At 44.1% G+C, this 21,907-nt stretch overlaps 4 protein-coding genes across 4 annotated transcripts in view; all 4 read right to left on the minus strand.

The window, feature by feature from the left end:
* The window catches only part of ugcg (UDP-glucose ceramide glucosyltransferase), an 8,006-nt gene extending 110 nt beyond the window's left edge, over window positions 1-7,896 (minus strand). The window contains exons 1-10 of the mRNA XM_088070766.1: window positions 7,515-7,896; window positions 5,105-5,249; window positions 4,606-4,708; window positions 4,340-4,441; window positions 4,141-4,253; window positions 3,605-3,783; window positions 3,434-3,520; window positions 2,979-3,086; window positions 2,681-2,759; window positions 1-1,841 (exon numbers count right to left, since the gene is read on the minus strand). The exon at window positions 1-1,841 is cut by the window's left edge and continues 110 nt beyond it. Of these exons, the coding sequence (XP_087926892.1) occupies window positions 1,671-1,841; window positions 2,681-2,759; window positions 2,979-3,086; window positions 3,434-3,520; window positions 3,605-3,783; window positions 4,141-4,253; window positions 4,340-4,441; window positions 4,606-4,708; window positions 5,105-5,249; window positions 7,515-7,612 (1,185 nt within the window). The 5' untranslated portion in view covers window positions 7,613-7,896 and the 3' untranslated portion in view covers window positions 1-1,670. The remainder of the gene's footprint in view (window positions 1,842-2,680; window positions 2,760-2,978; window positions 3,087-3,433; window positions 3,521-3,604; window positions 3,784-4,140; window positions 4,254-4,339; window positions 4,442-4,605; window positions 4,709-5,104; window positions 5,250-7,514) is intronic.
* A 1,712-nt stretch (window positions 7,897-9,608) lies between these two features.
* On the minus strand, window positions 9,609-10,569 carry mocs2 (molybdenum cofactor synthesis 2). Its single transcript, XM_042516742.2, has 4 exons — window positions 10,452-10,569; window positions 10,192-10,348; window positions 9,820-9,943; window positions 9,609-9,734 (listed from the first exon to the last, which is right to left on the minus strand). The coding sequence occupies exons 1-4, from the start codon at window positions 10,567-10,569 to the stop codon at window positions 9,639-9,641; spliced, it is 495 nt and encodes a 164-aa protein (XP_042372676.1). The 3' UTR covers window positions 9,609-9,638.
* A 425-nt stretch (window positions 10,570-10,994) lies between these two features.
* LOC148186258 (molybdopterin synthase sulfur carrier subunit) lies at window positions 10,995-17,085 on the minus strand. Its single transcript, XM_088070770.1, has 3 exons — window positions 16,935-17,085; window positions 11,476-11,600; window positions 10,995-11,129 (listed from the first exon to the last, which is right to left on the minus strand). The coding sequence occupies exons 1-3, from the start codon at window positions 16,944-16,946 to the stop codon at window positions 11,003-11,005; spliced, it is 264 nt and encodes an 87-aa protein (XP_087926896.1). The 5' UTR covers window positions 16,947-17,085; the 3' UTR covers window positions 10,995-11,002.
* Window positions 17,086-17,924: 839 nt separating this feature from the next.
* LOC121960290 (uncharacterized) lies at window positions 17,925-21,811 on the minus strand. Its single transcript, XM_088070768.1, has one exon. It carries the CDS (start codon window positions 19,087-19,089, stop codon window positions 18,352-18,354), a length of 738 nt encoding a protein of 245 aa, XP_087926894.1. The 5' UTR covers window positions 19,090-21,811; the 3' UTR covers window positions 17,925-18,351.
* Window positions 21,812-21,907: the final 96 nt, after the last annotated feature.

Consider the following 21,907-nt stretch of genomic DNA (forward strand, 5'->3'; position numbering starts at 1 on the left):
TAAACAAACAACGACAATCCTAACGATCCTATTGGACAACCGCGAGGGGGCTCGTCCGACTCACAGATGACGTCATCAACCAAACCCCCCGCGGCTATGCTAACAGCTAACAGCTAACAGTGAAGCGGCACGGCTTACGCACGCACACACAAACGCACGCACGCACACACACACACACACACACACACACACAAACGCACGCACACACACACAAACGCACGCACACACACACAAACGCACACACACACAGTGTTCAGTGTTCAGACTCAAAGTTCAGAAATGTGTTTTTGAATTTGATGATTTGGTCCGTCCGTCTGTGATTTTCGGTCATTTTTTATGTTTCTGTGTTTTTGTGATGAAATGTCGCGACCGTGAAAACGTCAGTTTTTCAAGTTCAGTCAGTGCTCCATGCCAACGCTCTTTTTGTTGTTTTTTTTTTGTCGGGGTCAAAGTTAACAATTCATATAAAAAAACAGAAAAGTTATTTAGCAATAAATAAAAAACACCTCTGATGTCATTGGCCGATCCGTTCAGTGTCAACTCGACTTTTAATGTCGTTCAAAGAAAAAGAATAAAGACTTTTGTGACTCGCGCTTCAGATCTATAATCTTCTGGAAATTGTTTCATAACTACGACTGTTTTGATTTTTTGGGTTTTTTTGCTACGAGACAAAAATCTCGTAATTATCACATTTTTGTTGAAATTCTGATTTTGTTTTCATAAAATCAATAATGTCGTAATTATGAGTTTGTGCTGAAGTATAATTTAAGGTTAATGATTTTATGACTGAAAAGGTTCCCACAAAGATTCATTTCTTGTAAACTTTCATAATCACGACATTTTTTGTCTCCTGGAGTTCGTTTGTATCCACAACACTCATCCGACCACTTTCATTATTATTTAACTACGAGACTTAAATCTTGAAATCGTCACATTTTTTAAAATATTAAGAGATTTCCTGGTGGACCAGAAGGGGCGGGGCTTCACCTGTTTGACCAATCAGTAACCGCCAGCCCTGTGAGCCAACCAATCACAGTCTGACCTGTGGATCAGCTGATGAGGCTGCGGGACCAGACCACGTCTGCATATTTTTTGTGAACGCTTCAAACAGTTGACAGAAGCTGTTTTTTTTCAGCTTTTTTGTCTTCTAGTTTTTTTTGGCCCAAAAATATCGATAAAAAAAACGTGAGGGGAATAACGTAAAACGATGATGACTGAAGCGAACGGCGGCTTCCTGTCTGAACTCTGCTCACGTCTCTGATTCAGTCACAGTTTGTTTACTCTCTTTATTATTAAAGTGTCAGGAGCCAATCAGGACAGAGGACCGAGACTGCCCTCTCCTGATTGGTCCATCGAAGATCAGACGATTCAGTGCGATGTATCACTCCCTCCTGATTTCTTTTCCTCCTTTTTTTGTTTTTTTCATCCTTCATTCCTGCGCTCTCATTGGCTTGTTCTGGCGTCGTTCAGTTTTAGCACCAAAGAAACATAAATAGTTAAAAACACACACACACACACACACACACACACACACACACACTTAAACAAACACACTCTTCAGTTCTTCTGATAAAAAAACAAAAACAAACATCAGTCTCTTTCTCTCCTCCCGGTCACCGCCATCATAATGAAGAGGAGGAGGGGGAAGGGGCGGCCGGTTGCCGTGGTAACTACACATCGAGGATCTCCTCGGCGGTGCCGCCGCAGCGCAGCCGGTAGCGTCCGGTCCTCCAGCTGATGGTGGGGTCCCACAGAGCCGACAGGAAGATCTGCACGGCCATCGACTCTCTGATGAACCACGCCACCGCAAAGTCCAGCTTCGAGAAGCACAGCGGGCCGCCCTGCACCGCCACGCCAGCCGTCAGCAGCAGCAGCAGCAACAACAACAACAACAACAACAACTTTTACAGGGTTCAGACATTTTTTCCAAAACTTTCCAGGACTTTGAGTCAGATTTTAAAGACCAAACATTCTCTGAAACGACCATCGATGCTCCTCATCGCTTCTTTTTCATTATTATAAAACAGCTTTTTAAATATATTTTATTTAAAAAATAATAAATTCAGATCTGAATATTTAAATGTAACTTAGGGACTGTTTGTTATTTATGAGAGGGGAGGGGGGTGTAAAAAAGGGGGGGCATGTGGGGGGACAGATGCTTTTATTTTGGCTTGAGGAGAGAAGCAGACAACTTTAAGTGTCTGTAGTTTGGATAAATGTTACGGAGGGTTTTTTGGTGAGTACATGCCCTCTACAGGCGTCTTATCTGAAACAAATTTGGCTTTTTTTCACTTCTTTCTACGTTTGAGTAAAATGACTTTATGTTTAGATTTTTAAAGAACTTTTTTGTACTATTTTAGGAGAAAACGTTTTGGCCATTTTTTCCGTCTTTTAAAAAATGTTGTTATTTTAAAATACAACAGTTTGTTTGTTGTTTTTTTTAATTTGTTTAAATTATTTCTCAACTTTTTAAAAGCCAAAATAAAGCTGTGTAAATATATGGTATCCAAACACAAATCCAAAACATAAAAATTTGATTTCTGACTGAACTGGAGGAGACCCTTTCAAAATAAAAGTCTGTGCTAACATCTCCGTCTGAATCTGATTTCAGTGAACAGAATCAATATTTCAGTTCGAAATTTGATTACTAAAAAACTATAATTATGCTGAATGTGCATACCTGAACTCCGGTCAGCTGGATGTAGTCAGATATAAACCAGGCGAGACAGTGACACATGAAGAAGACCATCATGTCCCACCTGAAACACGTCACACCTTTACGTTTTAATCAACTGACACACACATCACATTATAATGCATTTTATAAACAGTTCAACAAAAAATAATAAATGACATAAAGACAAAATGTGACTTTTCACGTGCACAGAAAATCGTCTGAAAAAACTCTGATGACTATATATATATAAATACACACACACACGCACACACACACGTACACGTCTACATTGGCTGCCCACCTGAACATGTAATGAGCAGCCCAGCCAATGATGAGGCTCGCCAGGAAGCACTCGGAGACGGGCTCCAGCACCGTGCCAGGAAGCATGTTGATCCGCAGCTTCGTCCACCTGAACACACACACACACACACACACACACACACACACACACACACACACACACACACACACAGAACATTGTTAAATGAAGATTTGTATAATATAACATAATATAATGTAATATAATAATAATAAGTGTCGTTAATAAAATACAACTTAATACAACATAACATTGTTAAATGTAGATTTATAATGTAATCAGAATGAAAAGTAATAGAATATAATAAGTTTGACATAATATAATGAAATCATCAATTTAAAACATCACATAAATACATAATAGGTAAAAATTAAAGAAAACGTTTTTTTTCACGTGAACAATAAATTGGCCAATCAGATGAGGAGCAGTGAGGTCACCTGATCATGCGGGACTGGAACTGGCCAATGGAGTACGACCCAGAGTTCTGCAGCGCCACCTGCGTCGCCATGGCGAACTTCCAGCCTCTGCGGAGACAGACGCAAATCAGTTAACAGTTTCATTTCCACACGACTCCACTGGCGATAATGCTAATGTGCTAACGTGCTAACCTGTCAGCGATGGCTTTGGCCATGAAGTAATCCTCGGCGATGTACTGAGCGAAGGCGACCAGACCGCCGGCCTGATCCAGCACGTCTTTCCTCATCAGACACGACATCCCCGTCACACACTTTATGCCCGTCACGTTAGCCGAGATGTAGGAGCGAGGGTGGGACGTCCCGAAATAAACCTGACAACAGGTTAGCATTATGTGGAAGTGAGGTTAGCATTAGCTATTGGAATGACAAAGATAGATTTAGCATTAGTTAGTACGACAGCTGGAAGTTATCATGTTAGCATCCAATACAAACGGAACTGTAATTAAATCAGAAAATACAGGTATTAGCATTGTTAGCACTGACAGCTATATAAAAAAAAAGCTTTTAAAACTCCATCTGTATCACATTAGCTTCAGAGGCTACTGCTAAATAGCATGACACGACATTAGCATCGTCCACGGCCACCACTAAAAGTTTCTATTGTGTCACAGCTGGAAACCAGTTAGCGGTGTTAGCACAACGTTAGCTTGTTGGCTTATTAGGCTTACCTGCTCCAGTGTGGCGGCGAAGCCTTGGCGGTCGGCAACATAAGGCAACCCATGGACCAATCCCACCTTCTCCGTCATCTGATTGGTCATATCTGTCAGGGTGTCGGGTTTCACTGGGCCACACACACACACACACACACACACAGAGTTAGCATTAGCATTGAAGCTTGTGTGTTGGAGATAAAGTGACTCCACTGACCTCTGATGCCGCTGTCACAGATCCAGACCAGGCCATATTTGGCTCCTTCGTACCCCGGCATCAGGTTGTTGATCTTGGGGTTAATTCCAACTTTCTTCCCCCCTGAAACCAAAAAACAACACACGCTAGAAGGACTAAAAACATAAGCTCCATGTCATTAGATGAAGCTGGTCACTACAAGAGAACAAAAGCACCGAATAACTCGTCGCCTAAACACAACATGAATAAATCAAACAATAAAACAAACAGCAGAAGTCTTTTCTCACCGATGAACAATCGAGCGTCTACGTTGGGATATTTGCCCAACAATTTTTTACAGACGTCAACAGCTGGATCATCTTGATCCTGAACGCACAGCAGGATCTCGTACTGCAGACAAAAGAACAAGTCACTTTGAAAATCCCTCACTGAAAAACTGGAAAAGTGGGATAGCAGAGGGGGCAGTGCGAAGTTAAGTCAGGCGGTGGGATGATAGTTGGAGCAGCGCGGAGGTAGTCGGGAAGTGAGAACGTAGTCGGGAGAGTCCGAAGGTAGTCAAACGAGTCCGAAGGTAGTCGGGTAGTGCGAAGGTAGTCGAAAGAGTCCGAAGGTAGTCGGGAGAGTCCGAAGGTAGTTGGGAAGTGCGAAGGTAGTCAGGGCGTAGGGATGGTAATCAGGTGGTGAGATGGCAGTTGTAGATGTGGGCAGTGGGGCGTATTTGGACGGCAGTCAAATGTTAGGATGGTAGTAGGCGTTTGTTAGCTGGGTGCGTTAGTTAAGGGTCACCTCGGGATAATCCAGTGTAAAAAATGTCTCCAGGTTGGAGATCAGGTTCGGGTCGACACCCTTCAACGGCTTCAGCAGAGAAACTCCCGCCAGCTGCACAAACTGCTGCTTGACCTCCGACCTTTTCTTGTGGAGGTGGAGACGCCTGAACGAGACAAAAAGGTCAGAGGTCAGAAACCAGATCAGAAGCGACTAACAGCCCTTTTCCACACATGTTGGTTTGGCTTGACTCGGCTTGACTTAGTGCGGCCCAAAGTGCCGATGAAAAGCCCGAAAACACAGGAAAACTACAGGAAAACACCAAACGCTCCTCCAACAAATGTTTTTCTTTTTCATCAAAACACATCAGACCTCTTTAGTCTGACTTTAGATGTTTTTAAACTGGTTCCCCGCTAGATTAATCTCATCTAAAGTTTAATTAATTTGTGATGTGTCAGTCACATATTTCAAGAGGTGATCAGGAGGACTAAAGCCATGTCCACACAGAGACGGAAACGATCGATTTCTTTTTCATTTTAAAAAAGTCTTCCGTAAACATGGAATTGTCTCAAGAAATGTGTGTCCACACAAAACCACAGAAAACGCTGTAGTATATATGCCAGGCCTGTAAGTGGCGCTGTAAGGCTGCCACAGAAATACACCAAAAACAGAGCATAGGACATGAAGCGTGTGCATGAAACTCATGCGATGTAAACAAACACACGAAGAAGAAGATGGCCGAAAATACGAATCGAGCTAGAAAGGAGACATTTGTGTGGCGCAGGAGATTTCGCTGTAAAAGCCATATCTCGCTCAGTAGCTTCTGCAGCGCCAACGCAACTCTGTAATCCGCCATTGTTGTCGTTGTTGTTGGCGGGGTTAGCGCATGCGGGTGAAGGGGGAGGTGGGGCTATGGCATCATCTGTCCAGGAAACATACGTATGGGTTGTAAACATGGAAACGCAAGAGCGGCGTCTCCAGATTTGTTCACTCTGGGACCCAGTTTAAAAAATAGTGTATCCAGGCTCCCAAAACGCCGGTTCAACGTGGACCAAATGTCCATACGATAAAAAACTTTTGTGGATACACCTAAACTCGTCTCCATATGGACATGGGCTAAAACATGAACAGAACTTTTCTCTCCCTGTGAACTCTGCAGCCTGAAACCCGAGCTCCTGCAGCTTCAGGTGATTTTTTTAGATTTGTGAATTTGGCACCTTTGAAGACTTTTTAAGGATCCGTGGAAACGTGGTTCAGTTTAGGGCTGCATACGTCTCTGCGCTCTCATTTCTAAAAGCCCATGATTCACTTGTGTCACCTCTACTAACGAAAACATGCCCACAGCCCGTGGGTTTGGAAAGCATGTTTTCTTTAAAGAATCTGGATATTTTTTTCCTCAAAACTTTTTTTTTTTGCAATTGACTTTTTAGAAAAATTGGATGATTTTTTAAAAATATTTTAATGGAGCTCTTTTATTTAAAACATTTTGGCAATTAAATTTTTTTTGATGATTTCTGAAGAAACAACTTTTTAGAGAAAACATTATTTATTTTGTTTTATTTTTGTACAAACAAACAACATTTTGGAAATTTTCTTCCCAAAATGACCCCATTTATCACAGCTAGAAGCTGTAAAACAGAAATCATCTCTTTTCAATGTTATTTTTTATTTCCTACAGTCCAAGAACACACTAAGTCTCACTATTCAGGTTCGTGGAACAGACTTTCATAACTTTTACAAAATTTTCAGAGTATATTAAGCTTTTCAAAACGTTTCCAGGTCTGGAAATTGCTATCAACATATTCCATTACTCTTCCAGGTTTTCCACGGCCGTACGAATCTGGTGAAATTCATTCAAAACCTTGAAATGTGTGCGATTACGCAACACTACGGGTGTCAGAATAAAGCCGAGTTTAAGAGCGGCCCGTGCCACGTTAAGAGACGCTCTTTTCTTCTTCAGACCACGCGACAGAAACAGCCGCAGAGCGAAACTTTATTAAATCTCCGCGTTTTTAAAGGCGATTTGGCGTTAACAGAGGAAACGGGAAATTAGTACAGATGACACCACCGAACCGCGACGGAACAGAGTCCGACCGACGATCGGCGGGTTAAATAACCAGACTCCCGCCGGTTATATGAACTGGCCCCGCTGTGAGATTCTTAATGTTTTTATCAGAAATTCCTCCTGCGGGAGCGGAGCTACCTGCACGGCTAACCGGCTACCGGTTGACCAGGAAAACGCCCAACAGAAACCGCTCACACACGGAGGTTTTCCCGGCTGTCGGCGGTTCGGAGCCCCGGTGAGAGACGGAGCCGGCGTTATTTTAGTGTCTAATGTCCACAGAAACAAAGAAATAAGAGGAAACGGGCGCAGAGAGCGGCGCCGTTCGGCTAACGGAGCGCTAGCCGTTAGCCTAGCCGCGGAGCTTACACATAGATGATGGACATGAGGTGCATCAGCCACAGCACGAAGAACAGCAGGAAGCCGAACACGGCCAGGCCCTGCATGGCGAGCTCCAGCGCGGCCATGGCGCTCCGCCGGCCGGGGGCACTCCCGCTGACCGACCGGCCGACACGCTGCGACACAATCCGACTCCGGCCGGGACGAGCTCGGCTTGTTTCCGGGCGACGATCCGGCCTCCGGCTCACAGACAGCGGGGGGCGTTCGGGAACCAGTCCGGGGAAGGAGCTCCGGGAGCGGGGCACACACGGGGACCGGCCTCGGCCTGCTGGTGTGTCCGGGTCACGGTGCGAGCTTCACGGGTTTGACAGTCACCAGACCGTCCGACGGTCAGCTGACCACCGGGAGCGGGGAGGAGGGGAGGGGGGACGGACCGCTGGGTAGCAACAGCAGGCACGCCACTTCCGCTCAACTTCACAATAAAAGCTTTCTTTAAATTGAGTGGAAGTCAATTAACGTGAAAAAATTTAAAAACGTTTTCTTTATTTGTTTACCTTTTCAGGAGCAGAGTCACGTGTCAGCTGCGGTGGGCCATGACCAACAACAATGATAATGATAATAATAACAATAATAATAGTATAATTGTGGTGATAATAATGATGGAAATGACATCATCATCAGACATAACCATCAGATGTTACAGACAGAGTAACAGTCAGACGTGACAGACAGACATACAAATGTACAACCAGATTACAGTCAGAAGTTACAGTCAGACATTACAGTCAGATGTTACAGTCAGGAGTTACAGTCAGAAGTTACAGTCAGACGTACAGTCAGGAGTTACAGTCAGATGTTACAGTCAGGAGTTACAGTCAGGAGTTACAGTCAGACGTACAGTCAGGAGTTACAGTCAGAAGTTACAGTCAGACGTACAGTCAGGAGTTACAGTCAGATGTACAGTCAGATGTTACAGTCAGATGTTACAGTCAGGAGTTACAGTCAGATGTTACAGTCAGAAGTTACAGTCAGACGTACAGTCAGAAGTTACAGTCGGGAGTTACAGTCAGATGTTACAGTCAGGAGTTACAGTCAGATGTTACAGTCAAAAGTTACAGTCAGACGTACAGTCAGGAGTTACAGTCAGATGTACAGTCAGAAGTTACAGTCAGATGTTACAGTCAGAAGTTACAGTTAGGAGTTACAGTCAGAAGTTACAGTCAGAAGTTACAGTCAGACGTACAGTCAGAAGGTACAGTCGGAAGTTACAGTCGGGAGTTACAGTCAGATGTTACAGTCAGGAGTTACAGTCAGAAGTTACAGTCAGATGTTACAGTCAGAAGTTACAGTCAGAAGTTACAGTCGGGAGTTACAGTCAGATGTTACAGTCAGGAGTTACAGTCAGATGTACAGTCAGAAGTTACAGTCAGGAGTTACAGTCAGAAGTTACAGTCAGAAGTTACAGTCAGGAGTTACAGTCAGAAGTTACAGTCAGACGTACAGTCAGGAGTTACAGTCAGATGTTACAGTCAGGAGTTACAGTCAGATGTTACAGTCAAAAGTTACAGTCAGGAGTTACAGTCGGGAGTTATAGTCAGATGTAACAGTCAAAAGTTACAGTCAGAAGTTACAGTCAGGAGTTACAGTCAGGAGTTACAGTCAGATGTACAGTCAGAAGTTACAGTCAGATGTTACAGTCAGAAGTTACAGTCAGGAGTTACAGTCAGAAGTTACAGTCAGATGTTACAGTCAGAAGTTACAGTCAGACGTACAGTCAGGAGTTACAGTCGGGAGTTACAGTCAGATGTTACAGTCAGGAGTTACAGTCAGATGTTACAGTCAGATGTTACAGTCAAAAGTTACAGTCAGACGTACAGTCAGGAGTTACAGTCGGGAGTTACAGTCAGAAGTTACAGTCAGGAGTTACAGTCAGAAGTTACAGTCAGACGTACAGTCAGGAGTTACAGTCAAAAGTTACAGTCAGGAGTTACAGTCGGGAGTTATAGTCAGATGTTACAGTCAAAAGTTACAGTCAGACGTACAGTCAGAAGTTACAGTCTGACATTACAGTCAGAAGTTACAGTCAGACGCTGACTGTAGCTGATTGGCACCACAAACACAAACTGATGAATAAATTCATTCTTTTATTGATAATCATGCGTTCTCTGTGACCAGATCATGTTTATTGTGGGCGGACCACGAACACTCGGCGTTCTCCTTCCAGCTGGCCTCCTGCGTGTCGTACACTTCCTGTTGATTAATAATCAATAACACAGTGATCAGTACTAATCATCATCATGATCAGGAGTCAGTGTTGACTCTTCTGCTCTCTTACCTTCTTCCAGATGGGGACGTTGGCCTTTAGCTCGGTGATGCAGTGCTGGATCGCCTGCTGCCCGTCATGGCGGTGAGGAGACGAGATCGCCATGACGACACTGGCCTCGCCCACCGCTACCCACCTGAGAGAGGAAGTTCACAGGTGATTCACACTTTCTGCACCTGATCCGCCAATCACTGAGCCTCGTCACAGCTGATCCGCCATATAATAATAGAATGTATTGATAGTATGGGAAGATGTTTTGATAAATGTTGATAAATCGACTGACGGATGCATTGGCAGATGTATTGATTGACGTCTTGATGGATGTATTGACAGATTTATTGACGGATGTTTTGGTAGATGTATGGATCGATGTATTGGTCTGACCCCAGCCGGTGGTGAACACAGACGTGCGTCACGGTTGGCCAGCGCTCTCTGATGTCGGCACACAGCTTCCTGAACTCTGATTGGGCCATGAGCTCGTACGCCTCGTACTCCAGACCAATCACCTTCCTGCCGCCGTCCTCGTCCGCTCGGGTCGTTCCTGCACACAAGAAAACGTTTATTAAAGTCTTTCTACATTTAAAATAAGTGTTTGTAGTTCTGACAGATGTGTTTCTGCTGCTGTTAATAAATAAAATATGAACCTATGAAAACTGAAATGGCTCCACAGGAAGAGCTGCCGACCACGTCCACCACTTCCTGCACAGACAGCCAATCACGGCTCAGCTTGAAGACGTCTCTGCGCTCCTCCGACTCGGCCATCTGAGACAAAACACCAGACCACCAAAAATTTTGATCATGTTTTTTTCTTACCTTTTTTTTGGGCAAGCTACTCTTTCTTCAAGAAATGATTTAATTATTGATTTGGCTTTATTTGGTTTTTAAATCTTTTTTTGCCATTTCTTTCTTTCTTCTTTTTTTCTTTTTTTTAATTTTACACCATTTATCAGCCAGAAACTGTAAAAACAGAAATTATTGCTGGATATTTAAACAATCTACAGTTTGTGGACGTTTATGGCCGCTCGTCTTCTTTGAGTTAGCTGCTAACTGTAAACAACTTTTTTTTTGGTTTTTAATTTCGATTCTTTTTTGGGCTTTTTTGCCCTTGTTTTATAGGGTTAGCAGGACAGCAGCAGGACGGTGGTGTCTGTCTCCTGAGGACAGAGACTCTGAGGACGTCCACTCACCTCTGTCTTTATCCTCCGCTGAGCGGCGGCACCACGGCGACCTCGTCCCCGTCTCCCAGAGTCACCACTTGGTCGCCGATGGCAACGTACTGCTGACGCACCGCCAACACCACCTGATCCTGCAGGACGGCCAGTCTGCACACACACACACACACACACACACACACACACACACACAGATGAAACATGTGACATTACAGCAGCTGTGAGGTTTTTTAACCGTTCGTGGGTCAGTCTGTGAGTGAGAGATCAGCTTCATCAGAGACGGACGGAGGAGATGAAAAGATAATTCCTCCGTCTGTCGGTGTGTTTGGAGAACAGAAAACGTGAACCCTGATCTCAGATTTTGTTCTTCAGTTGGAATAAAAACGATAAAAGTCATCGTCACGATGAAGACGACGTCAGCGCATGAAGGTCGGATCTGAATTATTGTCTGTGTGAAGCGGCCCTTGTGGTGATGACGGCGAGCGCGTGGCGGTACCTCGGGTGTCGCTGTAGCAACAGCCTCCACAGATCGAGGCTGCTGATTGGCGTCGGCACGGCAACGATCTCCTCCTCCTTCACACCTGTCAGCTCCACGCTCTTAGCGAAGTACAACACACACACCTGAAGAAGAACAACACCGTTACACGTCACACACTCGTCTCTTCACTGCAAAGTCACGACTGTTTATTTTAAAGGTGTTTGTGACGCGACACGCTGAACGTTGATCCACATTAAACCTGGATCGTCATCACTTTTCTCCTGCTGTTTTTAGAAACGCCTTCACGAGTATTTACGCCTTCGAAATCTCAGCCCATTGTTTTTTTGTTTTTTTTAATGTGTAAAAAAGGTAGTGAGCAACTTGACAAGAACTGTTCTGTAAATTTAGCAGCTTTGCAAAATGAGTTTTTAAAAAGAAAGAAGGTAAATTCTACAGTTTTCAATTGTATTTTGACATTATAAAATTACATTTTGTCATTATATCACCATTTCTTTTAAATTAGATTACGTTATACAATATTATCGCATTATACAACTATGTTACCATTTTTAAAATTATATTATAACATACAACTTCATTACACGATGAAGGGCTTGGCGATATGGAAAAAAGTCTGATCACGATAATTTTTTCATATCAGTCGATATCGATATTTATCTCGATAAACATCAAATCAGCATTTCTGTGGAGCTTAAAGGTTCCTTTGACTCCTCAGTGAGATATGAAGATATCAGAACCAGTGATCACGATAACGATTATTTCAACAGATAAACCGATAAACCGATAACTTCAGCTCCTCAGATACCGATAACCGTAACTTCTTTTGTGTTTTTCATCACCTGAGGGTCTGAAAGGCTGAGATGTGCTGAGCACAGATTCATTTAATTTGTGCTTTTTCACATGTCCTCATATCCTCTCATCATTCTACAATTCTACAATTCTACAGTTTCATTTAGCAGACGCTTTTATCCAAAGCGACGTACAACACAAGCAAGAATTTAGACTTAAGGAAAAAACCCTTAGTAAGTGCAAAAAGTGCTTCAGGTATGATTGGTCACAGGTATTGCCGTCTAGTGGCAGAAGAAGTGCCGCACAGCCGCCCCCCTCCCGTTTTTGTTTTTTTTTTGTTTGTTTTTTTAAACCAAAGTAATAACCAGTAGCGATCTCAGCATCTGAGATTCAACAATCTCAGTATCACTACTTACGATGACAGTCAACATACAACATCACACAACTTTGTCAGTGCTAGATAATCATTAGGTGCTGGGTTTTGGACCTTCTGACTTAATTTACCCCAAAGGGAAAAGAGGAGAAGAGTCGGGTTAAGTGCCGAGGTGTTCTCGGAACAAATGAGTTTTCAATTGTCTCTTTAAAGTAGAAAGGGACTCAGCAGATCGCACAGAGTTTGGAAGTTTGTTCCACCATTTGGGAACAACAGAAGAGAAGAGTCTGGCGAGAGATTTAGAGCCGTGCTGGGCTGGAAGCACCGGGCGTCTTTCGCATGCAGAGCGTAGTGGGCGAGAAGGAGAGTAGACCTGGATCGGGGATTCCAGGTAGGCTGGAACAGTTCTTGTGATTGTTTTGAAGCCAAGAGAAGTGCTTTGAATTTGATCCTGGCTGCCACTGGAAGCCAGTGAAGAGAAATTAGCAGCGGGGTGACATGTGCTGTTTTGGGCTGGTTGAAGACCAGACGTGCTGCTGCGTTCTGGATCATCTGAAGAGGTTTAAATGAGCATGCAGGGAGGCCTGCCAGAAGAGAGTTGCAGTAGTCAATGCGTGAGATCACAAGAGCCTGAACCAGAAGCTGTGTGGCCCGTTGGGTCAGGAAGGGTCTGATCTTCCTGATGTTGTAGAGGGCATAACGGCAAGACCGAGAAACTGAGGCCACATGAACCTTAAAGGTCAGCTGGTCATCGATCATGACACCCAGGTTTCTGGCTGAGTTTGTGGGCACAAGTAGGCTCGAGTCTAGTTGGACACTGATCCGAGGCTGAACAGATGGACAAGCTGGAAAGACCATGAGTTCAGTCTTAGACAGATTTAGCTGAAGGTGGCGTTCCTTCATCCATGTGGAGATATCAGCCAGACACGCTGATATCCGAGCTGAGACCGTTCTGTCATCAGGTGGAAAGGAGAGGAAGAGCTGAGTGTCATCAGCATAGCAGTGGTAGGAGAAACCGTGGGAGCGGATCACTGCACCGAGCGAGGTGGTGTACAGAGAGAAGAGTAGGGGACCAAGCACCGACCCCTGAGGAACCCCTGTCGATAGGCCATGTGACCTAGACACCTCTCCTCGCCATGACACTCTGAAGGATCTGCCTGTGAGGTAGGACTTGAACCACCATAGGACAGAACCTGAGATGCCGAGCTCAGAGAGTGTGGAGAGGAGGATTTGATGGTTCACCGTGTCAAAGGCAGCAGACAGGTCCAGCAGCAGTAGGACAGAGGATTGACCAGCAGCTCGAGCCAGTCTCAGTGACTCAGTGACTGACAGGAGTGCAGTCTCAGTGGAGTGGTCACACCTGAAGCCAGACTGAAAGGAGTCGAGTAGGCTGTTGTTCCGCAAGTGTTCAGAGACCTGGTTAAATACTGCCCGCTCCAGTATTTTCAACAGAAATGGTAGAAGTGAGACTGGCCTGTAGTTTTCAACCTGGGCGGGGTTGAGATCAGGCTTTTTGAGCAGTGGGGTGACACGGGCTTGCTTAAAAGTAGCAGGAAAAGTGCCAGTTTTTAGGGAGGAATTGACAATGTGTGTGACTGCAGGTTTGATCGTGGGCAGGATGGTCTGCAGGATGCGGGTGGGTATTGGATCGAGAGGACATGTTGTCCTCTCATTATGTCCTCTCATCATGTCCTCTAATCGTGTCCCCTCATCATGTCTTCTCATCATGTCCTCTAATCATGTCCCCGTCACACACACACAGAGTAGAAGGAGGGAGGGGGGAGACGGCGGAGACATTAGCAGAGAATGAGGACAGAGTGGACATTCAGAGACACCGATGGAGAATGAGGACAGAGTGGACATTCAGAGACACCGATGGAGAATGAGGACAGAGTGGACATTCAGAGACACCGATGGAGAATGAGGACAGAGTGGACATTCAGAGACACCGATGGAGAATGAGGACAGAGTGGACATTCAGAGACACCGATGGAGAATGAGGACAGAGTGGACATGGCTGGAATGCGTTCTATCGACTACGTCTCATATTTCAATGGAGGAAAAGTTATATTGCGATTGATATTGATATCGGTTTATCGCCCCGCCCTGACATGATGCAGTGATATTAGGATATATTGTTTTAAAAAGTTATTATTGCATTGTGCCATGATTAAAAAAACAAAAAAATATTATAATGTAATACGATTATAAATTTACCTTATACAATTATGTAAGTAGTTTTTTATTTATATTAGAAAATTACATTATGGACTTATAATTATTTAAAATTATAATATTATACATTTTTATTATTTCTTTATGCAAGGGAAGAGGAGACATATTTTCAGGTATTATTATTTAAGTCTGTGATAGTTTCCGATATTATACACTGCTCAAAAAAATAAAGGGAACACTTAAACAACACAGTGTAAGTCCAAGTCAATCACACTTCTGTGAAATCAAACTGTCCACTGAGGAAGCAACACTGATCGACAATCAACGTCACACGCTGTTGGAATAGACAACAGGTGGAAATTATAGGCAATTAGCAAGACACCCCCAGTAAAGGAGTGTTTCTGCAGGTGGTGACCACAGACCACGTCTCAGCTGTCTGGCTGATGTTTTGGTCACTTTTGAATGCTGGCGGTGCTTTCACTCTGGTGGTAGCATGAGACGGAGTCTCCAACCCACACAGGTGGCTCAGGTAGTGCAGCTCATCCATCAATGCGAGCTGTGGCAAGAAGGTTTGCTGTGTCTGTCAGCGTAGTGTCCGGAGCACGGAGGCGCTACCAGGAGACAGGCCAGTACATCAGGGGACGTGGAGGAGGCCGTAGGAGGGCAACAACCCAGCAGCAGGACCGCTACCTCTTCCTTTGTGCAAGGAGGAACAGGAGGAGCACTGCCAGAGCCCTGCAAAATGACCTCCGGCAGGCCACAAATGTGCACGTGTCTGCTCAAACGGTCAGAAACAGACTCCACGAGGGTGGTATGAGGGCCCGACGTGCACAGGTGGGGGTTGTGCTTACAGCCCGGCACCGTGCGGGACATTTGGCATTTGCCAGAGAACACCAAGATTGGCAAATTCGCCACTGGCGCCCTGTGCTCTTCACAGATGAAAGCAGGTTCACACTGAGCACGTGTGACAGACGTGACAGAGTCTGGAGACGCCGGTGAGAACGTTCTGCTGCCTGCAGCATCCTCCAGCACGACCGGTTTGGCAGTGGGTCAGTAATGGTGTGGGGTGGCATTTCTTTGGGGGGGCCGCACAGCCCTCCATGTCCTCGCCAGAGGTAGCCTGACTGCCATTAGGTACCGAGATGAGATCCTCAGACCCCTTGTGAGACCATATGCTGGCGCGGTTGGCCCTGGGTTCCTCCTAATGCAAGACAATGCTAGAGATCACGTGGCTGCAGTGTGTCAGCAGTTCCTGCAAGACAAAGGCACCGATGCTATGGACTGGCCCGGCCGTTCCCCAGACCTGAATCCAATTGAGCACGTCTGGGACATCATGTCTCGCTCCATCCACCAACGCCACGTCGCACCACAGGGTGTCCAGGAGTTGGCGGATGCTTTAGTCCAGGTCTGGGAGGAGATCCCTCAGGAGACCAACCGCCACCTCACCAGGAGCATGCCCAGGCGTTGTAGGGAGGTCATACAGGCACGTGGAGGCCACACACACTACTGAGCCGCATTTTGACTTGTTTTAACATTACATCAAAGCTGGATCAGCCTGTAGTGTGTTTTTCCACTTTAATTTTGAGTGTGACTCCAAATCCAGACCTCCATGGGTTAACAAATTTGATTTCCGTTGATAATTTTTGTGTGATTTTGATGTCAGCACATTCAACTATGTAAAGAACAAAGTATTTTATAAGAATATTTCATTCATTCAGATCTAGGATGTGTTATTTTAGTGTTCCCTTTATTTTTTTGAGCAGTGTATTATAGTCGGATATTTTGACGCCTCCTCGTGTCTCTCACGAGGGACGGACTTCGTGTCCTCTGGGTCAGCCAGGATCAGCTGCAGCGAATCTCCACATGAAAGTCTTTAAATTTAAACTTTTCCTCCTTTAACAGGTATTATTCAGATTAAACATGTAAAACATAATTCATCGTCACCGTGACTTTAATTCGGCGTTGACTCGGCTGATCGACACGCACGCGCGCACACTTTTTAAGGGTTAATTTGTCTCTAGCTAGACGCTGTGTGACGCGCAGCGCGGACTTAACTTCAGAGGAAATGCAAACGGAGTCTGGTGTCTGCGTCTCAAAGTGTATTTACAGCGCAACTCACGTGCACACTCATGAAGAAGTCTGCAGCTCGTGCACATCTGAGGAAACTTTACTGAAGCTTTTCCCCAAAACTGCTGCTGTTTACAGATGACGTCACTTCCTGCATCGGTTTCTTCTTCTCCTTTGGTTTTACACGGCAGCCGAAATGTTTCATTAGCGCCACCTGCTGGAGTCAAACCACACTCTCACTGTGGGTCGATTTAGGGACTGTTCTGTAGTTATCAGCAGGGGGACGGACTCATGGAAAAGTCATGAATCTGCCTCCATCATCAATGAGCTGTTAGATGTTAAAAACCGACAAAAAGACAACAAGAAAAAAAAACACTATTTTTAAAAAGACAATTAATCACCAAATTATGTAAAGAATAAAAAAGCACATCATTTTCCAAAGAAGAGGCCACACACACACACACACACACACACACACACACACACACACACACACACACACACACACACACACACACACACACACAAAAACCCATATCAACACAAAAAATCACCAAAACATTTTTAAGGAATAAACTGCCCAAAAGGATTGAAGAAAAGAAATGCCAAAATTGTAAATGAGACTGAGAATAAAGTTGTTTTTGATAAAATATCTTTTTTTAAAGTTCAGATTTATCTTGTTTTTCCTTCTCACAGAAGCGATAGTCCCACATAATGTGCTCAAGGACCGGCAAACATTTACAATCCTACGATAATGTTTTCTTTTTGCATTTTCTGGCTGTAACAAATTTTTGTCATTTTTGTCATTTTTGTAATTTTTAAAGAAAACGTGACAGACGTTTAAAGTCGTACGCCCCTCCCCGAAAGTCAAGATAACAAACATAAATCTCTCCTCAGTGCAGAGAAAATGGCACATGCCTCACACTTTTTCAAATGGACCTTTATGCCAAATTTGAGGAAAATCCCTTAAAGGTTTTTATGAGATAAGAATAAGACGGACAGACGGAAAACATCAAATGTTGAAAAGCACGGCAGCACCATCCAGAGAATCAGAGCTTTGACTTTATTAAATCCGTTTGATTACAGCTCTTTAAACCACTCTTCGTCTTGGTCCATAAGCTCACGAGCTTCAGTTAGTTTTGTGCTCCTCTTCTCCTCTTCATTTTGGACCCATGTTAATTTAACAACACCAGAGTGAAGCAATAGAAATGAAGCTGCTGATGTTTTTAACATGTCGCCATGGTTACTGGATGTGTCACCAGACAAGAAGTCACATGACATCACTCAGTGGAAACACAGTCAGCTCCACGTTCAGTTTTATACACATTTACTAAATATCAATAATTTACATTTATCAACAATTTACATAAATCTGTGATGAAAAGCTAAATTTAAAATGAGACTGCAGATCTGGTGATAAATGCTGACATGACTGAACGATGCTTTTCCTCAAACTGCAGTTCGTATCTTTAACGTTCTCTAAACACTTCGAGTTTCGTCTTCAGCCGATCGCACTCCGTGACGACCTTCTGACACTGATCAGCTGCTTTGAGGATGGACTCGATTAACTTCTCATCGTCTTCAGTGCTCGCTGTCACTCTGATGAGTCTCAAAATTAACCCCCACATGTTCGCCATAAAACTGCACACTAATATGAAGACAGTCCGGACCTCTTTGGTTCTTCTTGCCAGCTCGGACACTCGATCCAGAATCCACCCAAACTCCTCCACGTCTAACTTCACCCGTTTGGCCTGACTTCCAATCGATCGTTCCTCCAGCTCTTCACACATCTCGCTTATTTCGGTCACTTTGCTCTTCAGCGGCTCAACGAGTTCCATGAAGCGTTTCCCGAGCCTCTCTACTTTTTCTACAGTCCCTTTCTCTTTTATCATTTTTACGATATTGGCACCAACAACAACAGCAGCTCCTCCTTCTGCAGCGAGCAGGCTCAGCCCTCCTGTGAACGGAGCAGCAACCAGGGAGCCGACCGCGACTACAGCTCCGACTGTTCGGGCTGTGTCTGTCTCCCGCTGCATCCTTCTCACATCATCGGCGACCTTCTCAAACTCTCTCACGATCGAGAGCATATCTTGTTTGCTGCTGGTAAACTTGTGGATGAATGAAGCTGCGCCGTCATCGAGTTTGTTAATTAATTCAGAAAAAGAAGCAGGCGAGGACATGCTATGTCGTCTTTTTCTTGAGGCCATGATCAGCAGCTTCCTGCAGACTGAACGTGCTCACAGTCTGTTGTTGTTGTTGTTGTTGTTGTTGTTGTTGTTGTTGACAGTTTGAGTGTCTGTGATCAGCTAATCAGGAGGACTCTGTGGAGACAGGAACAGACACAGATCCTCAGAGGAAACCCACACAGGTGCTCTCACTTATTTTTGATAAAGCTCACAGTTAGGACCGGCTCAGGCTTATTTTTGGACCAGCCCCTAGTGAGACTGGTATAGGTCTAGTCAGCCGGGGAACTTTCCTTATAGTCAGGGCTGGCTCAAGCTAAAGTATTAAAAGTAAAAGCACCAAATCCATTTAAAAATCCATTGAAAAGTGGGTTTGCATGTCAGTTTCCAGGCCAACAGCTCATCTATGAAAATGAGAAAATTAATACATATTTAAAATGATGTTACAATATCATCATTTTTTAACACCTTTTTTCCAGGACAATTCCCTGTTGTCTTGTTTCGTTCTGTATTTAACTTTTTTAAAAATCGGATTTTAAGGTAATCTTTTTGTACTTTTTAATAACGTCTTGCTGATTTTTGGGTACTTGCTCGGTTGCTCATTGTTATCTTGCCCGGTTTTTGTAGGAAGACTCAAAGGTTGTTAAACATCATGTGCAGATCACAGGCCGTATGTACCATGGATCTATTATAAGTAGATATCGGGTATATACAGGATACACCTGAGTCCGTCAGAGCACGCGGATCTTTAACCCTTTCCTGATTTCTGTTTGATTACTGGGCTGAAATGTTCGCGTACTCACCGGAGCAGCAGCAGTCTGTTGGTTTTACTTTCACTTTCACTGAAATCACGTAATCACAGGAGCCAATCAAACTGCAGCAAAGATTCATTTTTTTATTTTTATTTTATTCAAGCCTTTGAAATCTGCAATAAGACTCGTTTCACAAGTATTTTCACATTTGAAGCCAAAGCAAACCGCTTTGATTTCTCCCCTCAAAAACACGAAATGTACACAAATATCCCAAACACTGTAGGATTTCGTAGATATATATAAAGATAAACACATAATTAAAAATACCCGGGAAAAAATCTAGAAAACTATACTTAATATTATCATGATCACATATTAAAATTATGCCACAGTACTTTTTCAGGTCATTTCCTTGTGTGTTTTTGCTTCTTCTTTTTTTCATTTGTTGCTAATTTTCAGGTAATTTCTGAGGCTACTTTTACTAATTTCTTGCTGTTTTTTTGAGTTGCTCATTACCTTGATTTCTTCCAAAATATGGGAGGAAGGCACATTACTGAAAGCTTCATTATAAATGTATTTTTACTCTGCACAGGCTGACAGGCTGAATTCATCCAGCTGACAAAAAAAAACACCTGAAGACAGGAGAGGTCAGAGGTCAGAATATGACCTTAAAAAGGCAACTCAGTTCATCTCTGCAGAGGAAATCCTCTCAACACAGAAACAATATTTAGTCATGTTTATCTTTATGTGTTTATTGTATAAAGTTACTTTGATTTTCAGATCATATGACCTTTGCTGTTTTCACAGTGCAGAACAAATATCTGACAAAGACACTGATGACGGCGTCTGTTTCAGTGTTTTTACCGCTTTCATGAAATGTTTCATTCTTCAGTCTGTTTTAAGCTTCTTTATCTGCTGGTTTGAGTCTTTAAGCCTAAAAAACAGGAACAGACTGGGACACACTGTGAAGAAGTCTGAACGAGCCAGAGCCTCGAAGACAGCTCAGTTCATCCTGCCAACTGTAGTCGCCCTCCGTCTGAACCTCACAGCTCCTGCTGATTGTAGCCCTCCGTCTGAACCTCACAGCTCCTGCTGATTGTAGTCCTCCGTCTGAACCTCACAGCTCCTGCTGATTGTAGTCCTCCGTCTGAACCTCACAGCTCCTGCTGATTGTAGCCCTCCGTCTGAACCTCACAGCTCCTGCTGATTGTAGTCCTCCGTCTGAACCTCACAGCTCCTGCTGATTGTAGTCCTCCGTCTGAACCTCACAGCTCCTGCTGATTGTAGCCCTCCGTCTGAACCTCACAGCTCCTGCTGATTGTAGTCCTCCGTCTGAACCTCACAGCTCCTGCTGATTGTAGCCCTCCGTCTGAACCTCACAGCTCCTGCTGATTGTAGTCCTCCGTCTGAACCTCACAGCTCCTGCTGATTGTAGTCCTCCGTCTGAACCTCACAGCTCCTGCTGATTGTAGTCCTCCGTCTGAACCTCACAGCTCCTGCTGATTGTAGTCCTCCGTCTGAACCTCACAGCTCCTGCTGATTGTAGTCCTCTGTCTGAACCTCACAGCTCCTGCTGATTGTAGTCCTCTGTCCAAACATCGCAGCTCCTGCCGACTGCAGTCGCAGATACTTGTTGCTGAGGTGGAGGACGATGAGACACGAGTCCTCGTCCGTCCCTGCTACCGTTGGCCCCATAAACAGCATAATGTAACTCCCGTTAGTGTGTTTTGTTTTATTGTGTGTTGTGTAAATTTGACTGTCCTTGTCCCCGTCCTCATTCTGCCTGCTGCAAAACGAATTGACCTTCGGGGATAACAAAGTTTACCTTGACCATTTTAACGGGAAAATGCTTTTTTCTTCATAAATCAATGCGTTTTGTTTATATATTCGTTGGTTTATAATGTTGTATCATAATTTGCATTTCTTAGTGTGACTGTTTAAAGAGTTAATCTCACACATCAGAGACCGAGCGACGTTCAGGCAGTTTTTAACACGTAAACTGTCCAAAACAACTAAAGTATCCGAAAAAAACACAAGGCAAAGCGCACACACACATTTAACATGACAAAAGGTGTAGTTGTAAACATGTA

This window comes from Plectropomus leopardus, chromosome 20, assembly GCF_026936395.1.
Source record: "Plectropomus leopardus strain MGB_pleo_1.0 chromosome 20, ASM2693639v1, whole genome shotgun sequence".
Classification (NCBI taxonomy): domain Eukaryota; kingdom Metazoa; phylum Chordata; class Actinopteri; order Perciformes; family Serranidae; genus Plectropomus; species Plectropomus leopardus.

Bases quoted from the DNA above. Each gene is read 5' to 3' on its own strand.
- mocs2 (XM_042516742.2), bottom strand. From the start codon at position 10,569: ATGGCCGAGTCGGAGGAGCGCAGAGACGTCTTCAAGCTGAGCCGTGAT. The intron at 9,944-10,191 runs GTCAGACCAATA...TTCCTCTCTCAG, and splicing joins TGTGTTCACCACCGGCTGGG to GTGGGTAGCGGTGGGCGAGG. The intron at 9,735-9,819 runs GTAAGAGAGCAG...ATTAATCAACAG, and splicing joins ACGTCCCCATCTGGAAGAAG to GAAGTGTACGACACGCAGGA.
- LOC148186258 (XM_088070770.1), bottom strand. The intron at 11,130-11,475 runs GTACCGCCACGC...GTGTGTGTGCAG, and splicing joins TTGCTACAGCGACACCCGAG to ACTGGCCGTCCTGCAGGATC.
- LOC121960290 (XM_088070768.1), bottom strand. From the start codon at position 19,089: ATGGCCTCAAGAAAAAGACGACATAGCATGTCCTCGCCTGCTTCTTTT.